Consider the following 16,574-nt stretch of genomic DNA (forward strand, 5'->3'; position numbering starts at 1 on the left):
AGTGGATAGGACAACGGCTTCATATACTAAGGATGGCAGGTTTGAACCTGGCCCTAGCCAAACTGCAACAAAAAAATAGCCGGGCACCTGTAGTCCCAGCTACTCAGGAGGCTGAGGCAAGAGAATCGCCTAAGCCCAGGAGTTGGAGGTTGCTGTGAGCTGTAACACCACAGAACTCTACCGAGGGCAATAAAGTGAGACTCTGTCTCTAAAAATAACTAAATACTAAATAAATAATTGGCTAATTTGATGTTCTCCTCAGTTTATTGATTAAATCAATCATTAGTAATTAAGAATAATGACTTATGATAACCATGGATTATTTCTTAGAGATGTCACTTCATTTATTTGTCATGTTCTAAAAAAAAGAAAATTGGAGTAAAAGTTCATTTATAAATAACAAATGTGTCCTTCTTGCTATTCCAAAAAAGCCAATAACACAAGGATCAATGCCTTTGATAAATAAGAAGCCAATGAAATGTCTTTAAAGCATGCAAAATCATGCCTTTACAGAAAACTAGAGAATTAAACTCTGCTATAGCTAGTTTTCTCTATCAAGTAAACAATGGCTTGCTTAACTTACTTTACTAAGACCAACATTGTGGTATTTCTTTTCCATTATCTTCTTCACTGGTTCTTCTTCCTTAAAGGTAATAAAGCAGAATCCACGCCTCTTATTGGTCTTATTGTCCATGGGGAGCTCTATGGATTCCACCTAATAACAAAAAAACAAGTTTTAATATGGTAACTGCTAATTTGCATTTTAGCAATATTAAAAGCACAACTAGGGGGGAAAATCCATTATTTTTGGCCCTGAAGCTCTATCCAGCTATGTCTCTCCTTGTTTGCTCTCATCCTTTTAAAGGAGTTCTTCAGATGAGAACGTCCATTCCATCTAAAGCCTTCACAACTGTTTACAAAAAATGGGCTTCACCAAGTACTGACATGTGCTACCTAACTCATGGGTCACAAAGTCTAATGCCCACAAAGACTGAGAAATTACCCAATTTTAAGAAAAACCAGAACTGAAATGTCTGCATTTGGAAGAAAATGGGAGACTGAGGCAGTGAAGAACTACTGCAAACTAGATAGTACATGCCCGGCTCAATCTTAACTGATGCTGCCATTCAGAAAGGCACTGGCAGTTCCAATGTTCACTGCTCTTGCAAATGTTTAAAAGCCAAATATTCAGATTTTTGTGGACAACTCTGGATAATATCTCAATTCCTAAATACTAACGTGTTTTCAAGACGTTTGCAGGCAGTACCTAGGCCCAAGGTCACAAACTTCTCCACTTAGTTTTAAACCCTAATTCATAAAAGAAGTCTATCTATTTTACTAATAAGTCTATAACTGGTTTTATTAAATTTGCACTTAAATGTGTTTGAATTTAAAAAGTAATACACTCCCCCCCCCCCTTTTTTTAGCTGACCCAGGCTGTGTTCAAACCCGCCAGCCTCAGTGTATGTGGCTGGCGCTGTATCCACTGTGCTACGGGCGCCGAGCCTTTTTTTTGAGACTGAGTCTCAAGCAGTCGCCCTAGGTTGAGTGCTGTGGCGTACAGCTCACAGCAACTTCCAAATCTTGGGCTGAAGTGATCCTCTTGCCTCAGTTTTTTTTTTTTGTTTTTTCTTTTTTTTTGAGACAAGAGTCTGGCTATGTCGCTCTGGGTAGAGTACCATGGCGTCACAACTCACAGCAACCTCAAACTCTTGGGCTTAAGCGATTCTCTTGACTCAGCTTCCCAAGTAGTTGGGACTACAGGCACCCACCACAACGCCCAGCTGTTTTTGTTCTTGTTGTCATTATTATTTAGCAGGCCCAGGCCAGGCCAGTTTCTATTTTTAGTAGAGAAATGGTCTCTACTAAACCCTGGTCTCAAACTTGTGAGCTCAAGCAGTAAACCTGCCTCAGCCTCCCAGAGTGCTAGGATTATAGGAATGAGCCACCTCGCCTGGCCTCCCTATTCTTAATTTATTTCTTTCATCTTCTAAACCTGAATGGTTTTCTGTTCTGGATTTCTTCCTTGTATCATCTGGACTTTTATTGCTTTTACTAATTTGATAAATTTCTTGAGCTAAGAATGCTTGTTTATTACATCTTCATGTATCCTGCACCAAGCATATCTCGTATGTGGTAGGTACTAGGAAAACGAGTGGAAAAATGTAATCTCTTAATCTTGAAAGATCTTTTAATAAAGAATTTACAATATCTCCATTCCAAAACAAATCATATAATCTGCCCTAACAGTTTTGAAAAAAACCCAGTGACTCTGCATCCACTTAATGTGACAACCACATTCCCACTAATTTTGACATAAACTGGGTCAAAACATTTTTAACATACCTCACCAAAACCACCAAAGTACTCCCTTATTTTTTCTTCAGGTGTATCTGGAGAAAGGCCACCAACAAAAATTTTTTTAACCGGCTCTTTTGTTTTCATTGCTTTGGCCCTTTTAGGATCAATCACCTTCCCATTCAATTTATGTTCTTTCTGATCCATGACCTAAGGAAATTGAAGTTTTCATTTTAAATATGTATATCTTAACTAAAGTTACTGTTAAAACTTACTTAAACTAAATAAACATAGCTAATGGCAGGACAATGTTGACTGGCTCAAGATTTAACTATCATGTCATATCAACTAACATACCAGTGTTTAACTCTGAAGCTACGTAAGGGGTATAGGAGTGGGGGGGTGGGGGTGGGGGCAGAAACAATTAATTACTAGATGATAACCATCACCTTTAACTGCCAGCAATATATATGCTACTTCCTTTTACCCCAGGACCAGATGTGGTCAGAAGGTGCATGCTTCATAAAATTTCAAAATCTATGTATCTGTGAAATTATTAAAACATATCCTTTTAAAAAAAAACATTAATTAAAAATTTTAGGGCGGCACCTGTGGCTCAAGGAGTAGGGTGCCGGTCCCATATGCCAGAGGTGGAGGGTTCAATCAAACTCAGCCCTGGCCAAAAACCACAAAAAAAAAAAATTTTTTTTAGTGGAGCCTGGCACACAAATTATGTATAAAACAATTACTGAATTTGCCTCTCCCTTCATAAAATGTATTGGCAATAACTGGTATTCTCTTTTATACTTGCAAAAGGGGAACCACAAATGGGCAAACTCAATATACCACACTATCCAAGTTTTAGTATTTTACGTTAACTGATCAGAACACATAACACACACTACCTTATCTACACTCTCCGACTCTTTAAATAGCACAAAGCCAAAACCCCTTGATCGCCCTGTGATAGGATCTAACTTCAGAGTGCAGTCTACAACTTCACCAAATTTGGAAAAGTAGTCCTTCAGATCTTTCTTTGTAGTGTCCCAGCTAAGGCCTCCTATAAACATTTTCCTGTAAAGACAAAAAGCAGTATTAAAATTCTAAAAAAAAAAAATGATAACTTAAACATTACCTACATTAATAAAACCTCTTCCAAACTGCACCAATTTACTGGGCAGTACATTAAAACATCATTCTTCCTACCTACATAACCACACATCAAAAACATCCAACTCCAGAAGGTTTTGTTTATATCACTGCTGCTCCTGAATAATTACAATAGTGAGCAAGCAGCAAATTTAGTCTTTCAACTTGCTGAAAAAATGTATACCCAAAGTAAAAATACATTTAGTTTTTTTCTTAAATTACAAGTTAAATATTGTTAACAAAAAAAACAAATCTTAGCTTTAAATTTCTCTTTCAAATCTCCATTAAACTGGTCAAAAGGCTATGTAGTCCCCAGTGATCACAGCAACCAGCACCATGTCTATGCTGAAGCTCCTTTTTACTACTTTTAACTCTTCTCATTAACAAAATTACTTAGCACACAAAATGTAGTTTGGAAAATTCTATGTCACAAATTGTGAACCATTTTTTTTGATGTGCTAAGAGTTCTTAGTAAAGACAAAAGTAATCCATAATAAAAATTTAAAACCCACTAATTAAGTTTATTTACAGTAGAACCTCAGTTAACCAGCAATAAAATATTTAAGCCAAATGCTAAAAGTGGCAGGCAGTAGGTAGAAAACCACCAGATCCTTTAAGACCAAAGATATATACTCAAAATTTTTAAAAAATGTAAAGGTGAAGTCTTACTAATATTATTACAACAAAATACCAGAATACTCAGATCTGGCAACTGTGATCCCTTTCAAATCTGCTCCCTTTGCATGCTCCCCCCACCTCCCAAAAAAGGGCTACCCTACGCCTAAGCCACCTACTCTTTTAAAGTGACAGGACTGGAAACTTATTTTAAGAGTTAACTGTCAGAATTTGTTATGCAATGGCTAATTATTTCACCATGAGAATAAATTCAAGCTTACTCAACATTTTCTCATCTTTATAACTGGGGGTGGGTCTTGAGTAGGGATGAGGCTGTGGTACTAATTTCCAGCTCTGGAAAGAAATTAAAGCAGGCCTTTCATTAGGAAACATCTCCATCTTGTGGGCTTTTAGGATATTGCCATCAAAGCCCATTCCTGTACCATGAGACCAATTAATCCATCCCTTGAATTAAGAGCTTACTTCTCCTACAAGATGCCTGATTAACTGAGGTGCTACTGATCTATTTTACCAGACTTGTTTTACTTCTAATGACAGACCTAACTTTTAATACAAAAGAAGTCTTAGTTTTAGACATAAAATATGTTTCCCATTTCAGGTTAGATTTTCAATTTGTACATGTAGTCTAGAGCTGGGCCTTTCACATGCTTAATTTTCAGGACTTACTCAAACTTTCCATGCCTGAAGTAACATTTTAAAAAACCCTTTTGGCATTTTATAATCAAATGAACATAACAGACATACCCATAATATTTTGTGTAGGTATTTTAAACTCTTACTTATTGCCAATTCCATGAAAAAAATTTGGATTATTTTCTCAACCACATACATTTTCTTTCATTTGAATAATAAACCTTCTAATATATAAGCCTAATTTACATGAGTTGCTATAAACACCTTATTTTTAAACCTATAAGAATACTTTCTTCATAGATGTAAGTTAAGTTCATTACCCACATTCATTCTTTCAAGGTAAGGAGGACACTATCTTTTTAACTGACTATAAAGCAATGACCTCTTGCTCAGATGTCCATGGCAAGTTCTAGAACAGAAACAACTTCAATTAAGTTGTGATTTAACTATTAAGTACCATTTCTATTATTACAGGAATTTACCATCAATAATTGAACAAGATGAAATTATTTCAGCCTGAAAAGAACAGTTATAGTGACAAAAGCCTTATTTTAAAAAGCTGAAGTTCAAAAGTAAGAAAATTCTGTCTGATTTATTTAATCAGATATGGAGACAGAACTAGTTTTGGTTCTACTAAACCAGAGCAATTTTATACTGGGAAAGTGTCTTTAATATAAAATTAAGAAACATAACAATTAAAAAGAAATAAAACACCAAGAATGAGGCATGTTCTATTAGTATTCACAAGCCCCAAATATTTTTCACAGATAGGATGTAGGTTTTCTTAAATATTATAAAGGTATACTAATTATCTGTGGATCCAGTAAAGTGCTCTCTAAAGAAAACTCTCCACCTTCGATAGTCTTCCTTATGGAAGGTGCTAAATGTGCCTGCCTACCTTAGAGCCCTAAGGGTTCAGTGAAGAGGCTATCCCTCCTAAACTACCTATCAAATCCCCCTTATCCAGAATGTTAAGTATTTTAGCTAACAGTTAATTTTTACATATTCACTTACTAGTTCTCAAAACTAGAACAAAATATGGAGTCAAACTTTGGCTATCCAGCATCCTTAGAGAAAATAAGGAGCCACCTTCCTTATAGCACTATCCACCTCCCCTAACCCTTCCCATTTGGAATGATTGTTTTTACTAACACATCACCCTTTCTTCTGCCTCCTTAAACTTCGAGAACAATTAGCCAAGATTTAATACTCTACAGGTTAATCATCATAATAATCACTAATAATTATTATGCCACAACAGAATGCCCATAGGGCCTTCTGAAATTTTATTAATACACCAACTGTATCTCATTTTTCACAAGTTCCATTTTTCAATTCTTGCCAGATTAATCACCACTTGTTCTAAAATGTCTCCCTTCCATTTTATAGGGTAATAGCCAGCTCCCTAACTTCACAAACTTTTTGTCAAATAATAGTAAACAGCCTCTGAGAAATAGCCTAAATGGCTCTTCGAGACAAATGTTATTAATATTTTGGCAGCACCAAAACACTCTGGCTTTTTCTTCTGCTCTAAGGAAGGTTGCTAAACAACTGACAACCAGATAAGTGAATGTGCTAACAATGAACACAAACTGTGCCAAATCTGTTCCATCTTCACTACATGGAACATATTAAATTCATTCCGTCTTTATTCAGCAAGCACAGCAAGCTATAGCTGTGTAGTACAGTGGATGAAAGGCCTGTTTATCTTAATTAAGAATAAACAGTTCGGCCTCCCTAGAATGTTGGTATGCACTATCTCCCCCAAATGAAATGGCACAGTATCAATCTAAATTACCTATACTTTATATGATCTTGTTTAAACCACAACACCTATTCTCTGCCCATATTATCTTTGCTGCCTTGAATGCAAATACTGATCTTCAAGTTGCTGTCACTCCTGCAGAGGTGAACACTTCCCACTGAAGCAGAGACAGGACTACATAAAAATTCTAAGCAGCCTGGGCGGCACCCATAGCTCCATGGGTAGGGCACCCACCACATTCACCAAGGCTGGCGGGTTAGAGCCCTGCCCCGGCCAGCTAAACAACAATGACAACTGCAGTCAAAAAAATAGCTGGGCGTTGTGGCAGGCACCTGTAGTCCCAGTTACTTGGGAGGCTGAGGCAAGACAGTCACTTAAGCCCAAGAGTTTGAGGTTGCTGTGAGCTGTGATGCCATAGCACTCTACCCAGAGCAGTTTGAGACTGTCTCAAAACAAAAAAAAAAAACCTAATCTTTACTTGTAAGCGAATACATCTCAATTAAAACAGTACTTCATCTATAGTACATATTTTATTAACAAAATTAAATTTCTTAATCCTAGCTATGAACTGAATAATCAGCACCCCAAAAGCTGAGTGCAGTATTCAATTTAAAATACCTACTCAAGGGCAGAAAAGTCTCTCCTTTCACATTGTTATTACACCAAATTATACAATTAAATGATAAGCATAAAGTTAGACAACTCAGAGCATATGACTATCCAAATACTACACAGTGTCATTCAGGAATTTAGGCTATTTTGTGGGACATTTTATCATCTTTTAATGCAAGGAAGTTTGGAGGTAATAAAGCCAAACTGCCTGGGTTTAGTCCTACACCTGCAGGGGCAGCACCCACAGCTCAGTCAGTAGGGCGCTGGCCACCAGGGCTGATGGGTTCAAACCTGGCTCCGGCCTGCTTAAAAAAAAAAAAAAAAAAAAAAAAAAATCCTACACCTGCTATGTAATAATCGCATGATCCTAAGTAAAAATATAAAATCCCAAAATTGCTTCCACACTTGTAAAAAGAGCCTACCTCAAGTATGTGCACTGAGGATTAAATGAGTTCATACACTTAAAGGGCATGCAACAGTCTGACACATCCTAAGTGCTCATAGAAATAAGTTACTGTTTTAAAGGGGCAAAATAAGCTAAACATAATAAACATTTTCATTTACTTAAAGCCAATCTTTTAAATTGCATAGGTTTTACAAACTTTCCAACAAACTTTCCAACGAAGAAGGCCAAGATAAATTTTATATAAATGGATCCTAAAATTATTTTCAATGCTGCAGACTTGAAATAACCTAGGAAGTTCATTTATTCTACATATATGCCAGTAATTTTAGTACAGAATAATTTAAAATATTAGAGGCAATACCTATGGAGCAATGCTGGCTGGTGCAAAGTATTCCAATTTGATAATCCTAATTTTCTCCATTAATAACCTTTATTTGCACTACTGAGGTCACTAGGTTTAACACTCTCAAATCTTTAAGTATTTTATTGAAAGATACTTCCCTTCAATAAGACTTTCTGTGAAAACACTTATTCAAGGTAAAATGTTAAACACCATTACACTTCCTCCCAAATTTTGGAGCAGTATTGTTTTCAATAAGTATTCCATAACTTTTAAAAACTTCCTAACAACTCATGATCTTAACATATGTGGCTTCATAACAAGTTCTGACAGTTTTTTAAAAGACACAAGAGAATGTCCACCTGTTATACATTTCTGGTATGAAATATAAGTGGTCAATCACTGTCACCTTTTAAGAACACTATTAATCCTTACTTAAGTAACTTGATATTTTACCCATAATTACTCTTTTAATATCCCAAAACACTGAATTACATAATGAAACCTCCCCAGTACACAAGACATAATTATTTTTCTTTAGAAATTAAAGGCTTATTTTAGTTATGTCACTAGTTACTTATCAGCTAGATAATATCACACGGTAGGGTAGTTATTTTAGAATTTGTTAGAAAACTACCCTTAGAGATATCATGAACAACTTTCAGTAAGTTCAAAAGATAACCAGCTTTTTAAAATCTGACCACTATTTGACTATTCACCTAGGTTGGCCAACAAATTCTGCCCCCTAAAATGCTTTATAGTCAATAAAAATCTAATTTCCAGTATTATTTCCCATTAAAGAATAAGTATTCCTCCCCAACTTTCTACATATGTTAAGATGATATTTTCAAGGTAAGTGTGAAAAGTAATCCTATTTTTATTCAAGACTAAAGTACAATCGGGCAAACATTTTCAAAGCGAGATTAATCCCTCCGCATTAAATCTCATTACTGCATGCTTTGGAATAAACATAAATAAAAGATAACTCAGTTGAAAATATGTTAACATCTAATAAACTAAACATTGCACTTTTTAAAAATAAACTTAATGGTCAACATGACATTTCCTTTTTTCATTTCATTACAAGGAAAGACGACATCTTGTATTTTTACTTTTTTTTTTTTTAATTGTATTTTTACTTTTTTAATAAAACACTCAATAAGTATGTTATTGAGATAAACTTTATGAGGTAAACTCCCATTTACCTAGAGGTGAAGGTTCTGGTTAACTGAGATTACTACAAATTAACAGTTTTACAGATTTCTATTATCCGAAAATAATGTTTACCTTTCTTGATAAAACTTTAGAATCTTTAAATGCTTTTTGCTTTAAGATCACATTACTTTTCAAAAATATAAGGGAAAATTTGCAGGAGATTCATTCCATGACATTGTCTGTTGGTTGCTTCTTGAGTGTATTTGCTCATAATTTCACCTATCTTACTCAGAAGACTAAAGGGAGGGTTTGATGTCTTAGCTCTGTGATAGTTTGAAGTCTAGATAAGCAGGAGTTTACAGTGTAAGACCCAATACTTAACACTATCAACCTTGACTATTGGCCAAACTCTGCCAGTAAATACATGTACAAGTCTTCCCTCCCCACCCCCAAACATTCTTAAATACCTAGCTCCAATGTATAATATAAGGTAATACTCCAGAAACTAAAACATGCTTACCTTTACTCCACAGGAGTAAATCACTGGCAGTATCAACTATTAAGGCACTGGATAAATACACACAAGCTATGAAAGCAGGCTATGTAGTCAATCTTCCTGTGGTGAGCACTGTTTCCAACACAGTCAGCAAACCAAGTAACAAACATGTTATATTACCTGAAACCATACTGTTGGAAGTGAAGCAACAGAAACAGATCCCACGCTTCCAGCATCCAGTTCAGTGCCCTATCTACTAAAACGTTGAAGCAGAACTAAAGTCAAATCAAACTTGGACTAACAGAAGTTAAACTTCTTTTCATTCGTCAATCTGCACACTTAAGGTGCACAGATTTAAGTGGAAGGGGAAAAAGTTATTATTCTATTCCTCTTTAAATGTTTTCAAGCACGACATATATTATCACTTGAAGGCTAAAACTAATCATCCTTTATGTTAGCCAAAAATCGCAAACAGAAAGCCTCAAAAATTTTCTTGTATTAGGGCAGCCTTACAGAGGACAGAAAACCCAGGCAGGAGCAGGAAAAATTCTTGAGTTTAAAGGAATAACACACTTGAGTTAAAAAACTCAAGGTTAAGGGAGTTGTTATATCTACCTCAAAAAGCCCTGAAAAACTTCGATGGCATGGTCCAATTCCAAACTGAGGGATGATTTTTAGTATCTTTCATAACAGATGACAATCTGAAATGAAATGAATACTCCTTTGTCCTGTGATCATCTCCAGATTTGGGGGCATCAATTTCTGCAATTTTAACCCTGGAAATTTGTCAAAGGTTCCAAAGAATGTTAACAATAGTCTAGACTTTACTATTTAAGTAAACCAAGCCTTATTGTATTAAAGATCAGTAATTTGCCATGACACCACTCTAAAAGTAATTTGCTTCACAAAGCAAACAATGCTCAGATTGCTCCAGAAACAGATTTTAATTGTGAATATTTAAAACTAAAAAAATGTGAGCCTGTTCTTTTAAAATTAGACATGAGACAACCTATAGCAGAATTCACACAATCCCCATATGAGAAGAATCACACTTGAGCTTACACACTAATGGTCACACGTATACTAACGGTGATGAGACCAGATCTACGGTCCTATCAGAGAAGTATTGCTGAACTTAGCTTGTAAGTGAAAAGAGACTATTTTCCTTTCTACTGGTCCAATGCAGGAAAAAAAATCAAAGTACCTACCTTGTAAAACTACCTGAAAGCTAACACAATATTCTAGTTTTCCACTGATCTCTAAATTTTAGAAACACTGTCCCCCAGGGAGCTTGCTACCTGGCCAGACACTAATTTTGAAGTACCTACCCACAAAGAACTGCAGCACTGCAAAAGAGAATGAGCTCAAACCACAAAGCAAAATGGGAAATTCCAATTGCTTAGAAGTAAAAACCAGGGATGTTAATATTGGAAAGACTCAAGATAAACTTAGGAAGGCATTTTACCATGGAAATAAATATTTATTCTAAAGCCCCATTGTATACTGTACACATTCACAGTTACAACAGGGATGCCTTCCTAAAAGTAGGCTGTCCATTCTTATATACAAAAAGAAAAAACTGTCTAAAACATTAATTTTTAAGGTATTTTAGGATGAAACTGTAATCACTTTTTCCTCAAATTAGACCTGCAGAAGGAAATGCACACCGATTTGTGTTTAAGAATGTAAATCTAAATGATTCTGTATCTACTAGTCTTATACTCATTATGGACATTATTTTTATGAAACTGTTGCCCAATATCCCTCAAAATGGAAGACAGAAAGTAACTGGAGTGGCAAGTGCACAGACAACAAAAAGATTTAAAGGTTCTGACTTTTTGTTTTTCCAAAAAGAAAAACCGTATCTGGAAAAGGATAAAGCTACATGACTGGGCAGTTAAGCAAAGTAAAATAAGAACCACATTATTTTTAAGTATAACTTAAAATGAACCTGAGCAAAATCTTGTTTTCAGTGTATGAAAACTGGTTATAATCTAAAATATTCATTAACTGTAAACACTTATTTGTCCTTTTTTCATAAGTGGTCATCCATAAAGTCATAAAACTGTAATTTTAGATAGCACAGAAAGCATAATTATTTTGAGTCAAAACAATGACCTTCAAGACTAAAAGTTTGTGTCATTTCTAATTACTGTAAACAGTCTCAAAATATATAATGGAGAAAAAGGTACAGTCATATTTTAATAATAATTTGCCATCATCAGCTAGCAATGAAATTGAACTATCAGGGCCCCACTAGTCCCCAGAGGGAATAATGTTCATCTCAACAGTTTTATTCTGTATGTCCAATTCTTGACTCCAGTCTTTTTCCCTTTTTGCTTTTCCCTCTGTCTGTTTCTAGTCTTTTTCCTCCAATCTAAAACTGAACAGATTTCAGAAGATGAGAATACAATAATAAGTTAAATTATAAAATTTAAATGTTGTCCTCAGTGGGCTCTTAACATAGAATGTAATTTATACAGACTTAAGACTACTATCTGAAAATTAATGGCCCTCTCATCTCCAGTGTTGGTGGACACAAAGCCCTGAAAATTCAAGTATGATCCTAAAACCAAAAAGAATGACATTTGGGGAGGGAAAAGGATGGATAAAAAGAATACTCAACCTACCAGCCTCCAAAGGAAGTCATGCAATTTTGAATACATGTCAACCAAGTGTAATTAATAGTCCAGCCAAATCACACTGAAAATAAAAAATCTGGTAAGAGCTGTAGTGGAGAGCCACATTAGCCCACCTCAGAATGGTACATATCCAATTCTTATTAAAAGTATATTTACAAATAAGATTTATAATAAAAAGCATTTTTTCATAATAATACACAGTACCAAAGAACTGTTTTACTTTGACATTGCCAGATACTTCAGTAAAACATGCAAGACACTATAAGCACACCTTATTTTCTATCAAGTAGTCTTTTATGTTTAGCATTAAATTTAGAATTCAACAAAAACATTTTTCATCTGAACAAAAATGTGAAAATTACAGTATTTTTTCTTGCCCAGATATAAAAATAGCATTAATGATATTTAACTTAAACTGGCCAAACTGCAATTACATGCATTACCACAGACCAAATACCATGTAATGGCATCAATTTTGCCCAAAGATTACACACAATGTCTAAAAAGGTCTTACTTCCCAGGTGCAAGACATCCATCCTACTGTACTGACATCTAGAATTTCCTGGGAATCAATGGGCAACTAGCCAATACACAGCCTCTGCATATTATGACTACTGAAACCTTTATAATACAGAAATAAAATTTAAAAGTTTTACCATTCTTCCCGCTGTGCCGTCGCTGCTTCAGAGTGTCGTGGGGAGGAGTTTGAATGGCTAGGGAATTAACAACCGGTACAGCAACCAATCAAAATTCTAGTTTTAGTTTTTGACATTGTTAGGGTTAAAAACTTTAATTCATTTACACTTCAGTTCAACAGTAGATAACTACAAAGACAGCTGCTTTGCAATTTGAAAACTCAGGGCTAATTGAAAAAGCCTGCCCCAAACAGTAAGCTATACAATTATTCATTTTGGTGCCTCTGTCCAAAGAACAGAATTCAGAAAACAAAAACCAAAATGTTAAAGGCTTTAAGTTTCCAAATACGTAACACATTCCTTTCTCAAATTAAGCTATACACAATTCAAGATTAGTTCTGTTTAATTCAGAAAAGTTTGTTTCCCCTTCTCACCTTTCACTCCCCCAAGCCAGTACAATCAGCTAAACTGCCTGACAAGAGTCTGCCTGGGCTGGAATTGCATATTAAATCCGATATTCCAAAGTGCCTCTCCACCCCACCCTCGGCTCCTCCCCCAAATCAGGTACTCTTTCCCAGTAAAGAAAATCGTGTTTTCTAATACTGGGTTAAAGCGACATTTTATTGTTTTTACCTTCAACCAACACCCTACTCTCGTTATAGTAAGAAAAATTCACACACACACACCCTCGTAACAAAAAGAAAGGAAGTGTCAACCCAAAACCATCGGTCAATAGTGGGCATTAAGAAAACCCTCATTTAGTCCCTCTGCTACCACCTTCTATATTACGCTCCCGTTTCCATATGCTGCATTTTAACGTATTTAACGCAGCTTTAGATAGTATATACAACTGTTACTCCAACTAGAGGAAACAAGTTAGTACTCAAAAACCTGCAAAAAAAAAAAAAATCATCCCATAACACATTACAGGATTTGTTCATTTTAGGAAAAAGGGCGGGGTGGGCCTCCTTTAAATAGTGGATGAGAGGGCGGGAAGGAGAAATCGAAAGACCAAAAAAGGATTGGGCACCCGGGAAAAAAAGGGATGGGGCAAAAAAGGTCTAAGTCGTTCAGAAAAAGTATGAGAAGACCACAATCTGTACGAACACTTGGGGAACCCAATAGCTGAGAGCGCGAAAAGGGTGCGCGGTTAGAATAACTCAGCAGGGTGGGGGGAAGGGCAGCCAGCAGGCCGGAGACAGGAACAGTTCCAGTCAAGTGCAAGCCCCGGACTAGGAACTCAACGAGCCCGCAAAGCAAAACCAGCGACAGGCGATTCCGCATTACCCCAGGCTACCCGTGCTTTGCAGGCCTACGCGAGAAAGCCACCGTGCGACTGTGTGGTGGAGAAAACAAGTCCTACGGCGAAACTTACTCAAAATGCTCGAAGACATTCGGCCTGAAGCCGACGCGGAGAGCAGAGGTAGACAGCCTACGCGTTCCCCAAAACGTGTGCTTGTAAGCAATCACATCATCTCAGCATGGTGAAGCAACAAGCAAACCTTAACAGTCTACACAGAACAGCTTTTTTGTCTGTTTGCATTTTATACCCGAGGCTTTAGAAAAACGAGAAGGGGACAGGAAAAAGAAAAAGGTACCCCTGGACAGGCGGGAAAAAATCCTGGCGGCCAAGTCGGTGGGAGGAGACCCACGGCTAGGGAGGAAAGGAGGGCGGGCCGGGAGCAGCGCGGTGACGGCTAAAGGTGGAAACGTGTGTGATGGGGGAGGGGGCGATAAGCAGCAAGGGAAGAGGAGGAAATGTTCCAGGCCTCGGGGAGCCCAACGCAGAGGACGGACCAGTGCAAGGAGGCTGCCGGGGCCTGCAGGGCGGGCGGAGAGCGGGAACGAGGCCCCGTGGCGGAGGACGGGGAGGGGGAGGGGAATTAGTTGGGCCTCACTATCCCGGGCCGCTCCTTACTCACCCTTCATCCTCCTCGTTCTTACTGGCGTCGATCTTCGCCCCTTCCGACTCCGCGCTGCCCCCTTCGGTGCCTCCAGTCGCTGTTCCGCCCCCGGTCCCGGCTCCGCTTCCCGCCGCCGCCGCTGCCCCCTGTGCCGCCGCCACCATGGCTCCCTCCTGCTCGCCCGCCGAGCCGCCTACCGCCGCCGTCGCCGCCGCTGCCGCCCCGTCCCCACCGAACTGCTCCTCCGACATAGTGGTACAGCCTCCGCCGCCGCCGCCGAGACTACACCCGCCGCTGCCGCGAACCGAAACTAGCAGTGAAGTAATCCCCGCCGCTGCCGCGCGCCCGCTCTACCTCGCGAAGCACACAAGACAGAGAAGGCGCGCGCGTGGCTGCAAAGGCTCCTGCGCCTTTCCCTGGCCTGCTCTCCTTGCCTCCCACTCTCGCGCGGCGCGCACTCCCGCTCTCTCCCGCTGCACTAAAAAAAGAATAAGAAGCAGCGGCGGCCTCTCTTGCCTCCTCCTCGCTTTAATGGCGCCGCCGCGGACCACCTAAAATGGCCGACGGAAGAACGGCGCGTCCCGGTCACGTGACGCGAGAGCGCGCCCTTTGCGCTTCCCCCGCCCCCTCTCTCGCTAGTTTCCCCCCATCTTCCTCCTCGGTCCCGCCCTCTCGCTCCCTTTTATACCTTCCTCTCACGCGCCGCGCCGTACGGCGTGGGGGCCTTTACGAGGAACCGGAAGTGTCGTGCGATAAGACGGCCGCGCGGGGACCATCGAGAACAAGGAGCGCCGTTTCGAAGGCGCAGCTAGAAGGGCCCTTCCTCTGCCCCCGCCCTTCCGAGGATTCCTGGAGTCCACTCTCCACTCCCCACGCCACCACCCCGCACGGAGCGGGCAGGAGCGGGCCGGAGCAGCTGCGTCGGGCCCGGGTGTGGTTGCACCTCCCCGAAAGCGACTGTGCCTGGTGCGCCTGGGTCGTCGTGGAGTAGGAGAGGTTCACACACCGGCCTCCTAAGCTTGGAAGAGCCCAGCCTAAGGAAGGAGGGTGCCCGGAGGTGGGAGCTCCGTGTCCCCGGCTCTGTCCACCGCGTGCCTGGGGGCGCCGGGCTCGCTGCGCGCGTGCACGGGCTGCCGCAGCTCCTCGACCCGACGTCGCAGCGGGACCGGGTGACATTGAGGTTCCGCTCGCAGCCGCCGACGCGCTACGGGCTTCGCGCAGGCTGTCCAAGGCCTCTGATGATTAGGGATGGCTTTTTCTTTTAATATTTGCTTTCCAATGAAGGTTTTGCTTTTCTGCTTTTCTCTTCAAGTTTTTTTGTTTTATTTTTGTCAACAAACCAGTAATTTACGTATTGTAAGGAACGGATTATTTTTGCTGTAATGTTATTTGAACATTGAACATGTTATTTTTACGGTCTATTTGAAGACCGTAAAACCTACCACAATTCGTTAGAATTGCTAAGAGTTGGGAAGTGTGTTAAATCAACCCAAGGGCTCGTTTTATGTTTTTTTAGTCCTGGTACTTAATAGAATATATAAATACCATGAATCATCTTTACGAGGTTTCTGAGTTTGTTGAGCGTTTTGTTGTTGTTTTAACACCGTTAGGCGTTTTATTGAGTATAACAGAAAAATTCTTCTTTAACAAATGCTTCTGGGTGGCGCCTGCGGCTCAAGGAGTAGGGCGCCGGTCCCATATGCCGAAGGTGGCGGGTTCAAACCCAGCCCTGGCCAAAAAAAAAATGCTTCTTAGAAATTCCAAATGCTTTGACTAGATACTGGATCATTAGGGCTATGGGATTTGCTGCTTGCTGCAATATCCCTGGAAGAAAATGAAGTTTCCAGGTGCTCCTGTAGTCAAGAAATAATTACTTGGCCGGGCGGGAAGTTCACGCCTGTAA

The 16,574-nt window shown here is 39.2% G+C and overlaps 1 protein-coding gene across 6 annotated transcripts in view; it reads right to left on the bottom strand.

Moving 5' to 3' along the window:
* Positions 1-15,112, bottom strand: part of HNRNPD (heterogeneous nuclear ribonucleoprotein D) — an 18,273-nt gene extending 3,161 nt beyond the window's left edge. For 4 of the 6 annotated variants that reach the window (XM_053593442.1, XM_053593513.1, XM_053593282.1 and 1 more), the window contains exons 1-5: positions 14,690-15,112; positions 12,789-12,845; positions 3,204-3,372; positions 2,347-2,508; positions 584-715 (exon numbers count right to left, since the gene is read on the bottom strand). In XM_053593442.1, coding sequence (XP_053449417.1) covers positions 584-715; positions 2,347-2,508; positions 3,204-3,372; positions 12,789-12,845; positions 14,690-14,922 — 753 coding nt within the window. In that variant the 5' untranslated portion in view covers positions 14,923-15,112. The remainder of the gene's footprint in view (positions 1-583; positions 716-2,346; positions 2,509-3,203; positions 3,373-12,788; positions 12,846-14,689) is intronic. The other 2 variants (XM_053593597.1, XM_053593363.1) reach the window with 1 other exon arrangement.
* Between the last annotated feature and the right edge of the window lie 1,462 nt (positions 15,113-16,574).

Source organism: Nycticebus coucang, chromosome 1, assembly GCF_027406575.1.
Source record: "Nycticebus coucang isolate mNycCou1 chromosome 1, mNycCou1.pri, whole genome shotgun sequence".
Classification (NCBI taxonomy): domain Eukaryota; kingdom Metazoa; phylum Chordata; class Mammalia; order Primates; family Lorisidae; genus Nycticebus; species Nycticebus coucang.